The 12308-nt window shown below is 46.9% G+C and overlaps 4 protein-coding genes across 9 annotated transcripts; 3 read left to right on the plus strand and 1 right to left on the minus strand.

Annotated features, from left to right (window-relative positions):
• The first annotated feature begins 59 nt into the window (after positions 1–59).
• Positions 60–783, plus strand: LOC120456047 (UDP-N-acetylglucosamine transferase subunit ALG14 homolog). The gene has a single exon (XM_039642624.1). The coding sequence runs from the start codon at positions 148–150 to the stop codon at positions 721–723; it is 576 nt and encodes a 191-aa protein (XP_039498558.1). The 5' UTR covers positions 60–147; the 3' UTR covers positions 724–783.
• Positions 705–3492, minus strand: LOC120456045. The gene is made up of 4 exons (XM_039642618.2): positions 3260–3492; positions 3079–3198; positions 2667–3023; positions 705–2533 (listed from the first exon to the last, which is right to left on the minus strand). The coding sequence occupies exons 1-4, from the start codon at positions 3356–3358 to the stop codon at positions 854–856; spliced, it is 2256 nt and encodes a 751-aa protein (XP_039498552.1). The 5' UTR covers positions 3359–3492; the 3' UTR covers positions 705–853.
• A 61-nt stretch (positions 3493–3553) lies between these two features.
• Positions 3554–7499, plus strand: LOC120456046 (probable basic-leucine zipper transcription factor R). 5 transcript variants are annotated; one of them, XM_039642620.2, is made up of 6 exons: positions 3554–3631; positions 4033–4433; positions 4508–4565; positions 5326–6722; positions 6790–6898; positions 7154–7499. In XM_039642620.2, the coding sequence occupies exons 2-6, from the start codon at positions 4089–4091 to the stop codon at positions 7216–7218; spliced, it is 1974 nt and encodes a 657-aa protein (XP_039498554.1). In that variant the 5' UTR covers positions 3554–3631; positions 4033–4088; the 3' UTR covers positions 7219–7499. The 5 variants fall into 5 exon arrangements, with proteins under 5 accessions (XP_039498554.1, XP_039498553.1, XP_043862542.1 ...); XM_039642619.2 differs by lacking the exon at positions 3554–3631 and adding an exon at positions 3688–3963; XM_044006607.1 differs by lacking the exon at positions 3554–3631 and having other exon boundaries at positions 3688–4433.
• A 460-nt stretch (positions 7500–7959) lies between these two features.
• On the plus strand, positions 7960–12038 carry LOC120456012 (arginine/serine-rich coiled-coil protein 2). Of its 2 annotated transcripts, XM_039642568.1 has the most exons (4): positions 7968–8128; positions 8457–8747; positions 10514–10669; positions 10739–12038. In XM_039642568.1, exons 1-4 carry the CDS (start codon positions 8066–8068, stop codon positions 11873–11875), a joined length of 1647 nt encoding a protein of 548 aa, XP_039498502.1. In that variant the 5' UTR covers positions 7968–8065; the 3' UTR covers positions 11876–12038. The 2 variants fall into 2 exon arrangements, with proteins under 2 accessions (XP_039498503.1, XP_039498502.1); XM_039642569.2 differs by lacking the exons at positions 10514–10669; positions 10739–12038 and having other exon boundaries at positions 7960–8128; positions 8440–8752.
• The last annotated feature ends 270 nt before the right edge of the window (positions 12039–12308 follow it).

Below are 12308 nucleotides of genomic sequence, written 5' to 3' on the forward strand. Positions count from 1 at the left end.
TCGATGTAGTTATCGATAACAACGGAACAAATTCGTGGTTGATTCACGAAGATGCCGGTTCAAACAATCGATAAGCTGCAATCGAGTTGAAATGTAAACAAGCTTTTTGGTGTTGTTTATTTAAATAGGATTAATTCGGAGGACAACATGACGACCAGTACACCTCAGCCCACCTACGTAATACTGGGCTCCGGCGGCCACACGGCGGAGATGTGCCGGCTGACCCAGGCGCTGCTGCAACAGACAGACATCGATCAGACGAAGAAGTACCAGCCGATTAGACTGATCCTGGCCAACAGTGACTCCACCTCCGAGCGCCAGTTCAGGCAGGCCCTGCCGCTGGCATCCCAGGAGGCGGAATTCGTGAAGGTGCCGCGCAGCCGCAACGTGGGCCAATCCTGGCTGAGCAGCATATTCACCAGCCTTTGGGCACTTTTGTGGAGCTGCTATCTGGTGTGGCGTGATCGCCCCCAGCTGATCCTCTGCAATGGACCCGGCACCTGTGTGCCCTTCTGCTACGCGGCTTACTTGTGGCGCCTCCTCGGCCGCCTACCCGCACACTCCAGAATCGTATTTGTGGAGAGCTTTTGCCGCGTGGAGACGCTTTCGCTGAGCGGACGCCTGCTCCTGCCGCTGGCGGATCTCTTTGTGGTCCACTGGCCGGCGCTGGCCACGCGCTATGCGGAAAAGAAAAATGTGCGATATTTTGGGCGCATCTTGTAACAGATTTTTAATAACATAAAGTGAATTTTCCAATAACATTAAACGGTTAAGAAAACTATATATAAACGAATTCTGAAAAACTTAAATAATTGATGGTAAGATTAAATGTGTACTTGAATGACGTGTGGTCCTAGCGCTTCTTGCGGCCCTGGCAAAGAGATCGATGCGCCTCCAGCTGATGGCCCTTAAACTCCAGGCCACATCTGGGACAGCCAAAGGTCTGTTTGTAGAGATTACGCTGGCGGCGCTGACGCGGAGTAAGCTCATCCTCGCTGGACAGCAAAGTGGTCGAGTCGCTGGAGGAGCTTAGGTTGAGCTCGGCGATCTCCTCATCTGTGTATCCAGAGTTGCGAAGAATTTGCTTTGATGACATTGATTTCGACTTGGCGTTGCGTGATGTGAAAGGTCTCGAGGAGGAGGAGGAGGAACTGGTGTCCAAGTCCTTGGAGGCACTTGGTCGGTTGTTTTTTGGCTTAAACGATGGCGGTTCCACGCGCACCGTAATTGTACAGCCCTCGAAGTGATTGGCCAACTGCGTGCGTTTCATCTTTTCAAAGCAAATGGGACAAGATACGATGTCGTTGTCCACATTATTGGCGTAGTTTGAGCCCGATGGCAGCACGGCGTTCTCACGCTGGAACTCTTTCAGCAGGGTGTCCTCTCCAAAAAAATCGTCAATGATAGATTGATCAGCTAGTTCCGTAGCCGCTGTAAGACTGTCATTTACGTCCGCTTCTTCATCGTCATATTCATCATCAATTAACAGAATATCATCCTCGCAGAAGGTCAATTCATCCTCCATTACCTCGCGCTTGATGTTCTGCGTGCGCTCCTGACTGCTCATGGTGCTCCTACCAGCTGGCACCTTAAATTCATCCTTCACCGGCTGCTCACCATCGCTATCGCTGTCGCCCAAGTTTATGACGGGCACATGGACATCCCTGACCATCACATCATCATCGTAGGACTCCCAGCTTATTATCTCGCCATCGCTGGAAACACGACGCCTCTTTTTGGAAATATCTGTTTTAGAACTATTCTGCTGCTTGTTGGAAGCAGCTCCATTAAAACGCTCCAGTCGAATTTGACGAAGTGTTGCAGGATCGGGAGTATCAGTAATATCAATAATTTCTACAGCGCCAGAGCCACCAAGACTGTAGCCCTGTCCGTTCATCTCAGTGGTGGCTTTCGAACCTGATCTGGCCAGTTCACTGCCCTCGCCACTCTTGTTCAGATCGCCGAAGCTTTTGATGTTCGCACCACTGGGTCGTGTGGCATTAGGTGGTGTCTTGGGCATGGCAAAGGGATCGGATGAGAGTCCGGGATAAGAAGTCGGAGGCACGGCCTTCGCCAGGTTGCCCAATAAAGCTGCGCCAGTGGCCACTTTCTTGGCTGCCGGCTGGCCAAACCAGTTGCGTATGTCATCCTTGGGCGCGGCCACCGCTGGAGTGGACTTCTTAGCCTTGGCTTTGGACTCCGGTTTGGGGGGTTTCGATGGTTCACCCACCTTCATGAAGGTGCCGCCACAGTCGCGCTGATGCTTTTCCCACCATTGATCGTTCGGACCGGGCGCTCGGTTGCTGGTTCGCTTCACATAGCCCAGAAAGGGTGTGCGCTGCTGGCAAATGCCCGTGCAGCGCCAAATGTGGGTGCGATAGGCGGCCACTTCGTCGTGAAAAGAGTGGTAAACGGTGATGTTGGTGCCCGCCACCTTGTTGATTGTCTCCATAATGCGCTTGAAGTTGGGTCCATGGCCACCGTTGCCCTCGCGGATGTTGAGCACAAAGCAGTAGGCATGGATCATTTCGTGCTGGATTAACAAAAGGTATACTGTAATACCAAATAACTATGTACATATGCAATACTCTAGGCTTAAGATGCCAATTAATAGGGCAATGCCTAGCTTACTGCGAAATATGCATAAACAGTGCAATAGGACTCACCAAAAGCGTCTCCACGAGATCCTTGCGCGGACGCAGCTTTAGCAGCGGCTCACTGAGCCGAATGGTAACCTCCTTGACGAAGCGATTGCCTCGCTGGTAGCAGATTCCAGCGCACGAGTACATCTTCTTGCTCCATTCGAGGGCGACGGCGCCAAGGCGCTGCTGGAAGAACTTCTCGTCAAAGCGCACGAACATGGAGAAGATATCTGGAGTGGGATCAACCAGCTCCCACTGCGGATGCACCAGATTCATCGTCTGGTTGAGATAGTCATCATGGCTGGCCTGAATGGCGCGCACTGGCTGTTTCTTTGGAGCAGAGGCTTTATTGTGTTGGTTTTTATTGTTAGCCATAGCTGTCTGGTTGGAATATAAGATGATTCGATTATAACATGGATATTCATGGCACACTCACTGATTTTTGCTGATTTGAGGGGTAGACGAACTGGAGACTGGTGTCCAGCTCGCTGGCTCCATCCTCCTCGCCCCCATCTATGAGGGCCTGAATCCTACGTGCCAGCTGATAGTCTGTGTCCTGCAGATGGAAGATTAGCCAGGTTTTTTTGTTGACCAGATTACCATTTCCCACTACGTACTTTACTGGTATCCGCACTTGCGGCTGTGTTGCTTGGCTCTGCCTCAGCGTTCAGCTGGTTTTGCAGGTTCAGGGCGAACAAATAGTCTGCGTCGGTCATGATGGTCGCCTCGTTGCCGCTGGGCCAATCCTGGGGAGAATTTGTATCGCAATCTTCCAAATTCTTCGAAAAAAAATTTCGCGCTTCCGTGCAGTGTGGCCAGCCCTTGGGGATAATAAATATGCTCGTGACTGGCGCTGGAAATCCAGTATCGATAAGTTCACGAACGATAGTCGGAAATTCGAGATGTTATCGGGCAAAGCTCGCATGAAAATACAAACATGTTGCATTTGAAATTGAGACTCAGTGATAACTATATTTAAAAATTTTCCGGTAAAATAATACATTTTGGTGCATTTGTGCTATATAACTTGCTTTAACACCAACAAATACCCATCGTTGCATAATTTAACTGAGAAATTCTATTCATTTTCGTGCTAAGTATACGAAATTTAAATATTACGTGAAACGACTTAATCCTTTTTTTCAAATAACAAATACACAGTGGCCAGTGTCGCTTCCAGTCCATCTCTATTGCAGCGCCTTTTTCAAAAAGCTTTCAAAATTCTGTGAATCTAACTGAATCCACGCATGCGCCACATATCCTGCAGTTGATCTATTCTCCGATGCTTTTGTAGCGGAACATGATTTTGGAAACATTTCGAGTCAATATTACCTGAACAGTCAATATGAATTAACTAGCAATTAACTATTCAAATGTATCGTGTCTTTAGGGAAGGGAGAAGGAAGCGATCCCTGAGTCAAACGAACTGAAGCCATCGATATCCTGATGTCCTACGTATCGATGCTGCACTGCCATTTAACGGCTCATCGCTTAAGGAGACGACATTTTACCTTTGCTACGTGGACTGGCATCCGTTTCCGGAAAATCGCCAAAACCAGAAGTGCCGTTCTACGGGATAAAAGCTGGAGCATGAAGATAATAAAGTTCGTTAGCAAGCGGCAGAAGAAGCGACAGGCTAGCCCCGGGCAGCCCCATCCTGGTCCACTTCTTTTAGGGCAAAGCAAGGTGCATACGCCACCAAGTGCAGCGCATGCGCAGCAGGCTGGAGTGCCCAGGAATGGGAAGACGGAGAACAAGGCTGGGAGCGGCCAGAGGAACCCGACACGCATGGTAAGCTCAGCATGCTGGCCACTGGGATCTTTGGATGGCCATTATGTGCGCTAACTTCAAATTTCTCGCCTCAGGTTGCCACCACACGGCACTATCCAAACAATCCGAAGCAATTCGTTCCGACAAACAACGGTAAGCCAGTAGACAGTATCCATTTATGCATTATCTCCTCGTCTGTGCGGTGTCGTAAACAAAATCCGCGGCGTAAATATGTACATATGTATAAACAAATTGGCCATTCAGTAACATAATCTTCAATTTGCTGACCATGGAATTGTGCTTGCCAAACAAATCCACACCGAAAGTGTAATGAAACAAGTGCTCCGATTACCATATCGCCTAGCTTCTCGAATCTTCTCGAGAAAGTCCAAAAACAACAAGCTCATTCCTTGCAAAAATGGCGAAAATTGTCATTCGAAATGGCGTCCTTCTCCCTTCCTCTCTAGCCATCTCGCTCCATCTCGCTCCATTAGTGTTGGTCAAGCATGTTTGTGCGAAGAATGCGAGAAAGCAAGCCGAGAAAATGCAAAGTGCCGAGAAAATGCAAAGTGCCGAGAAAATATTTAATCAACCGCGCAAGCTACTCTGATTTTTCCCTGAAGGAGTTTGGATTTAGGATTTAGCAATTTAGGAATTGGAAAATATAAGCTATAAACTTGATGGTAAGGTAATTTTGACAAGTGTTGGAATACAATACAAGAATTTGATTAGAACTTAAAGAGTGACAAGTGTACTTTCTTATGTGTGTGAGTGAATTTCTATGTCCTAGAGATTTTGAGTTTTGGCTCTTACTGTCATTCGAAATTTTCAAAAACACAAACCCCCTGAGCAAGTTCGGATATCAGCTATCTTTATATATTTGTACTGATCTGTTAACCACTTCTCTGCGCAGATAATCGCTTTGCCCACTTGCAGAGCAGTGGGAGCTACAATAGCAGCATCGATAGCGGAAATACGATGACTAGACGCGCCAGCAGCAGTGGAACCGGAAGTGGAACCGGAAGTGGAAGTGGAAGTGGGAATAGCTACTACATCAAGGATCTGGAGAAGGGCTGTATACCCAATTCGATTTACCACTACCAAAACGCGCACGCCATCACCTTGGGCAGCTTCATCGATGATCAGTTCTTCAAGCAAAGCAAGCCAAACTCTGGCAAATCGCAGAATGCCAAGGAGCAGCCACCGCCAATGGAGTCGCAGAAGTCAATGAATTCAATGGAGCCTATGGAGCCCATGGAGCCCATGAAGCCTATGGAGCCCATGAAGCCTATGGATCCCATGAAGCCTATGGAGCCCATGAAGCCTATGGAGCCCATGGAGCCCATGGAGCCAAAGGGTGAGACGGAGCCCTTATTTGATGCTCCAAGCGAATCCCTGGGCATGCCAGTCACAGTCGATGCGCCATTGACGATGCCCATCGATCTCGAGGATGGGTATCCCGATGTGCCAGTGTATTACGAGGTACCCAGGGATGTGATGAAGCCACCCACACAGAATGTCAAGGCACTGAAGCAGTTCTGTGGTTGGGCTTCCGCTAACTTGCGACGCAACCCATTGGGTCTGAAGTTCCTAAACACGGACGCCGATTCCGATGATGAGGATACGTTTGCTAACCAAACGCTAAAGCCCATTGGCTACGAAATGCTGATGTCCAAGAAGCACCGGATCTATATGGAACGCCTCTACTGCTACCAGGTAGAGCAGATGGTTCTTATTGTGGAGGCCACCAAGTATTTGTGGGAGAATTATAGATACGATCGCAAGCTTCTGCCAAACAAGACCATTTGGAGTGTGGATCCCCATCAGCTGAAGAAATGGTTATGCAATCGTCGCAACTTTATGCAGAGAAAGCCAAGATATATGAAAAACAATGCATTGCCCCAGCAAAATTCTACTTATTCGATGCCCTCGAACATGGTCAATGCATCTGTTCCGCAGTACTCTATACCGAATTGCTGTCCCATGCAGCTTGGTTGCTTGCGTTCCATTAGTGAGCCGCCTCCCGTAAGCCAAATCGGGTGTCTATATGAGAACTGGTGGGATAATGCCAACTACGTGAACTCCTTTGCAAAGATGGATCTCTTCGCGGACAACCTGTCGCCGACCGAGATCCAAGCTGCGCAGATGTACGCCCTCCTCGGCGAGGCGTTCTTCGAGATGGCCCCATTTAGTCAGCTGCAGCAGCTTCAGCAGCTCCAGCAGCCTTACGTCCATTCATCTACTGTCCAACAGTTGGTGGACAGAGTGCCCAGGTCGCTGCCGATGCGCCCGGAGCAGCAGGAGAATCAGGTGGTGATCAATTAATGAACTTACTTGCTTCTTGGTTTGCAAAGTTTATATGCATTGCCTTTCCCAGCAGACCATGCGTTACTCAAGAGCTATAGAGGAAGGACCATCTCCAGGAGGATTTGGCGGAGGGGAAGAGGCTGGTGGACGCAAGGCAAGTCCTGGTGCAACGGGTACAAGTAAGGACAGCCATTTTGATAACTTTCCAAATTTCCCTTGGTAACATTTGATTGGCTTTTTCCACTTTTAGTTTGGACAGCTTGTAGTATCCCAAAAGTATTCTTTGCATTTCGCAATCATGCATTTTATGTGCTCCATAGAAAGCTGGTTTTTAATTTTGTATATACTTAGATAAGTAGTATTTAGCATTTGCTTGCCCTGTGTCAACATATGCAAAAGATTTAATATTTATATTCACTTGATTTGTACCACAGAACGCCAGGATAATGGTCAAATTGAGTGGGAGTTCGACAATGACCCTTTTGAGTGTTGGTGCTAGAGGATCGGAGGGACCGAAAGATGATCTCAAAAAAATCGAAGATCTCGCCTTAAACATAACAAACTTCCCACCGCTTCCCGGGCCTTCGAAAAAATGCAGAACTAAATAATCAAAAATGGAAAATCTCAGAGGAATAGGACAATGTAGAGCAGAAATGTTTAAAACATCTTTTTGTGCCTAGACCCTTTATTTGGTATCCTTGAAACATATCTATTGTTAACAAATAATTGATTTTCACTAACTTTTCACTCATTTCATACTAACACCAAATAAAACAACTAATTTTTAACATGCACTGCAATGCCTCACTTGTAGTAGTTGTGTAGAAGTAGTTAATTTACTAAATTTTTTACAATATTTATAAGCCACATTTCAGTGGCCGATCGAATTTGTGTGCCAAAACCTTTTCTTGGACTCAATTTCGTGATAACAAATTTGTGATAGATATTAATGAAAACCTTCCTATACATTTTCAGGAAATAAAACAAAACAGTAAATTATTTATTTATTTTTATACAAAATAATATTGCACTGAACTAGATAATAAAATCTTTACTAAAATAAAAACTGTTTTTCAATTTTTAACCCATTTGGATTTGAAAAATTGTGCGAATCGAAAAGTGTATTAAAAATGTATTGACTTTAGTTTTACAATACTTTTCTGTTTTTTAAATCTACCGTTATTTATCAATGGAAAGCAGCGAAATTAAATCGATATATATCAAAAGCGTCTGGTCACACTTGCCATATCTGACAATAGTTTCACCACTAGTTTCTGCTCAAGCAATTGATTACTTTTTTTTTTGGACGCACTCGGGTGCTTAAACCATATTTTTGGCCTCAAAGAATGGAGGCCTTGGTGAATTATAGTAGTGAGGATGACCAGGAGGATGCCGGCTTTCAGATACGGGTAAATATGCCTGCACTGCAAGGCCGGAAGCAGCAGAAAAAAGAACAGAATCGTCAGAGCGCATTTTGTGTACACATATGTACATCTTCCATCACTTTTTTCTTCTTCATTTTGCCCTTGCGTATTTGAGGCGTGTGTGTCAGTGTGTGTGCGAATGAGTGAAATGAAGATAACTGATCCTATTAATCGAAAAAAAAAAACAAAAAAAAAAACAAAAAAAAAAGAGCTAAAATCAAACCACTAATCCTCTAATTTAGTTCAAGTATCCTAGTGCTTTAGTAAAATAATGCGAATTTGCTGTTTCTTAATAGTTGCAAAATTCCCCTAGGCACCACAACAACAACAACTGCAGCATTCGCCGCATGCTAAATCCACAAAAACAACAACTGCTAGCCTACTAAAGCTGAAGAACAACAATAACAATAATAACTACGGCTACGTCGACGCCGGCAGAGAAAGAGACCGAGAACGAGAGCGCGACAGAGATGGCAGCAGCAGCAGTCCACGCGATAAGGAAAGAGACAGAGAGAAGACAAAGAGCCGCCATCACACTCCGCCGCTGCCGACGTCGCAGCAGCAGCAGAGTCAGAGGAGCAGCAGCAGAGGCCGCATTGATGAGGTAAAGAATTGACGTTGCACCAAATCGATATTTACTCCCCATATATATACCAATTGCTACTGTATTACTTACTCCATACACATGTGTGTGTGTGGATTTGGGTTGGAGCGGATGCGAATGCAGATGCGGATGCTGATGCGGATCTTTCATGTGTCCATTCCATTTCCTTCCGCTGCCGCAAAGGGCGACGTCAACGTCGACTGCGCTGCCAGCAGCACTGACAGTGGCGGGCAGAATGTTAGCACAGTCCGCTTCAAATCAATCGTTTAATTTTTATATTTCAATCAAATCAAAACCAAGCATATTTAAAGCAAAACCAAGCATTAGTACCAGATTTCTGGTACTTTTTAAATGCCAGTTCTATAAATTCTAATAAAAAAAAGTTCATGTAAATAATGAAAGATGTGTACTTGGGCCAAATAATAGGGCACTGCATCAAATCAATAGTGCAGCCTAGTTTTCAGTTCCCTCATTCTTCTGCAGCTCACAATGCGTTCGGCAAATGCCAGCAGAAGTAATAAATTTATACATGGAAGCGGGCTATTCGTATGAAACTACTACATTAAAGTACTTCATCGCTACAACAAAAATAAATTAATGGCAAAAAGAAGTAGGCAAACATAGAGCAGTGCGTTAAATCAATACTGTTGTCTTGGTTCTAAAGCTTATGTTGCATTTAGAAACAACGGATAGTGAGAAGCTTAACTTTACTTGGTTTTTAATTGAATAAGGTTACCTTTAGTTACAGATATAATAAGCAAATCTTGTGCTATTATTTTGTCAGCTGCTGTGTTCAACTGAAATATTCAATACCTATATATACATATATGCATATATATACTGATCTCCACGATCGACTGCATGCGCTCCAACCCTTCCCTTCCAAACAGAAATTGTGTAAATTTAGACACTACCAGATTGTTATGAGCCAAAACTCAAAAAATCAAAAGAAAGAAATTTCTGTTTTGTCGGTCCGCTTGCGATTACACATTTTGTTGTTGTTGTTCGGCCAGCTTAGTTAAGTTTACAAACTTTATATGCCAATCAATATTTAAATGACTAAACTCTACCATTTTATTATCATTGTTGTTGTTGTTACGTAAACGAAACGAAACCAAACCGAATCAAAACGAAAAACCATTTTCCAAACAAACCAGACAAAAACAAAAAATGAAAACAAACCTGACCTACGATAGTTGACGATAGACCGATCGTAGTGATCGCTCGATACCCAATAGCATCTTCGATAATGCGACAATCGATCACATTTGTAATGACCACCACTGTGTGTAGTCCTGTGTGTGACTGTGTGGCTGTGTTGGTGGGTGTGTGTGAGCCACCGAAAAAGTCATGAACAAATAGAACAATCAAACAATTTGCAGGACACACTCACCACACATGCCCGCCCGCACACACACACACACACACACAAACACCCACCCACTCACTCACTGGTGGCGCGAAAGCGAGCGAGAGAGAGAGAGATAATGCGAAAGAGAAAGAAAGAGAGAGAGAGATCATGGCGCACGAAAGTGAGTATACAAAAAGCGATCAAATAGAACCTAACAACTATCTAAGCTATCTAGGACACCCAGGAAGGACCTCGGGCTCAGCTGGCGGCCCACAGCCCACATCCTCTTTCATTCCCCCCCTCCAGCATCCTAGCATCTAGCATCTAGACCTAGATCCTTAGTCGGCAGCGCAGATCCGTAGATCCATTCGCTCTAATGTAATTCTCCTCAATGGGTTGCTTTGTCCCGTTCTAGGAGCCGCAGCCCAGCAGTCGCCACCGCCAGGAGCGGGACAAGGATAGGGAACGGGACCGCGAGCGTGACAGGGACAAAGATCGCGAGCGGGAGCGGGAGAAGCGCAGCGATCCAGAACGGAGTCGCGACAAAGGACGTGACAAGGATCACAGCAAGGTAAGGAAGAGTCTCAATCAACGTAGCAATTCAGCATAGCCAAACTAATATCATCTGTGTTATGTACAGGGCGATCATCGCCACCATCGTACCAAAGACGGCAACAGCCACAGGGAGCGCGAAAGGGAGCGCGATCGTGATCGGGAGAGGGAGCGAGATCGTGACAAGGATCGCGACCGCAGGCGTTCGGAGAAGAGCAGCCGCCACCACAGTGGCAAGGAACGCCATCATCATCACAACAACTCATCGTCCTCCTCGTCAGCCGCCGCTGCAGCGGTTAATGCAGCATCAGTCCGTCGCTCCTATGACGACCGCAGTCGTCGTCGCCGGGACTCTCGGTCCCATTCCCGCACACCCACGGGCACGCCGCCCGCTCGTCGCCGCCATCAGTCGCAGCAGTCACGCAAATATCGCGAACGCGATTCCAGCAGCCGCTCCAGATCTCCGAAGGAAGAACAAGTCACAACACTTCGCGGTGGAGCTGTGGCCGGAGCTCATCTGCTGCTTGGAAAATCTGGCGGAGGAGCAGGATCAACGGCAACTAATGCATCTGCAGCGGCAACGGTTGCAGCGGCCGCTCTGGCAGCTGCCAATGCAGCAGCTGCAGCCATGGCAGCCGGTTCATCTGGCGGTGGCGGCGGAGGCGGCGGTGGTCTGCTGCCGACGCCCAACTATGCACCCAAGATACCCTCGCTGATGTCCCTGGAGCTGAGCACACCAGCGGTAGTAGCACCTGTCGCAGAACCCATCCAGCTGCCCAGTTACTACAATCCGGGCATCATCAATGCCAACCGCTATGCGGAGCAGCAGCAGAAGCGCAAGCTACTGTGGGGCTCCAAGAAGAGCGAGGACTCGGCGAACAAATGGGGCAACGCGCACTTCTCCCAGGATTCGGACGGCAAGGTGGCTTCCAAGTTTATGCGGCTGATGGGGATCAAAAATGCAGGTTCCTCCGGCGATGGCGATGCCAGTGGCAGCTGCGGCGACCAGCCGGAGTCCACTAATGGGAGTGCAGCAGGCGAGGGAAGTGGCGCTGTGGGAGCTGCTCCATCGACAGCCGCGGGCGGAACGAAAGTGCCCACGGACGTGCAGCAGCGCCAGCGCATGTTTTCCAACATGGAGCAGCAGTACGAAATGGCGCGAGCCGCCACACACACAATGCGCGGCGTGGGCCTCGGTTTTGGCTCCCAGCCACGTACTTTCTAGAGGGGATCGGAACGGAGGAGGACCGACTCTCTGCCAGGCTGTAAATACCACGCCACTCACTCAACTCATTAGTCATGTCAATATGTTTCTCCTCAACAACTTTTTGTTTGTGTTGAGCAAATGTTTTTTGATTTCAAATAAACGTTGCAACCGAATTTATGAAGTGACGTGGCTTTCTTTTTGGACTTACGTTGGATATAAAGAGAGGGTTGTTAAGTAGACCCTCGGTTATTAAGACAATATTGAATTAAAAAACGATTTCTAGGTTTCTTAAGAGCATCCAACCTCAAGTACAAAGTTTAGCGGCTCTATTTGTAAAATGCCTGCTCATTAGACTAAATGAAGATATTTTTTACAATAAACGTATGGTTAAGCTTTTGAATTTTGGCACTTGGTTTCGCAGCAGTCAGCTTTTGGCCATGTATCTTGGCGG

The sequence above is a fragment of the Drosophila santomea genome, chromosome X (assembly GCF_016746245.2).
Source record: "Drosophila santomea strain STO CAGO 1482 chromosome X, Prin_Dsan_1.1, whole genome shotgun sequence".
NCBI classification, from domain to species: Eukaryota; Metazoa; Arthropoda; class Insecta; order Diptera; family Drosophilidae; genus Drosophila; species Drosophila santomea.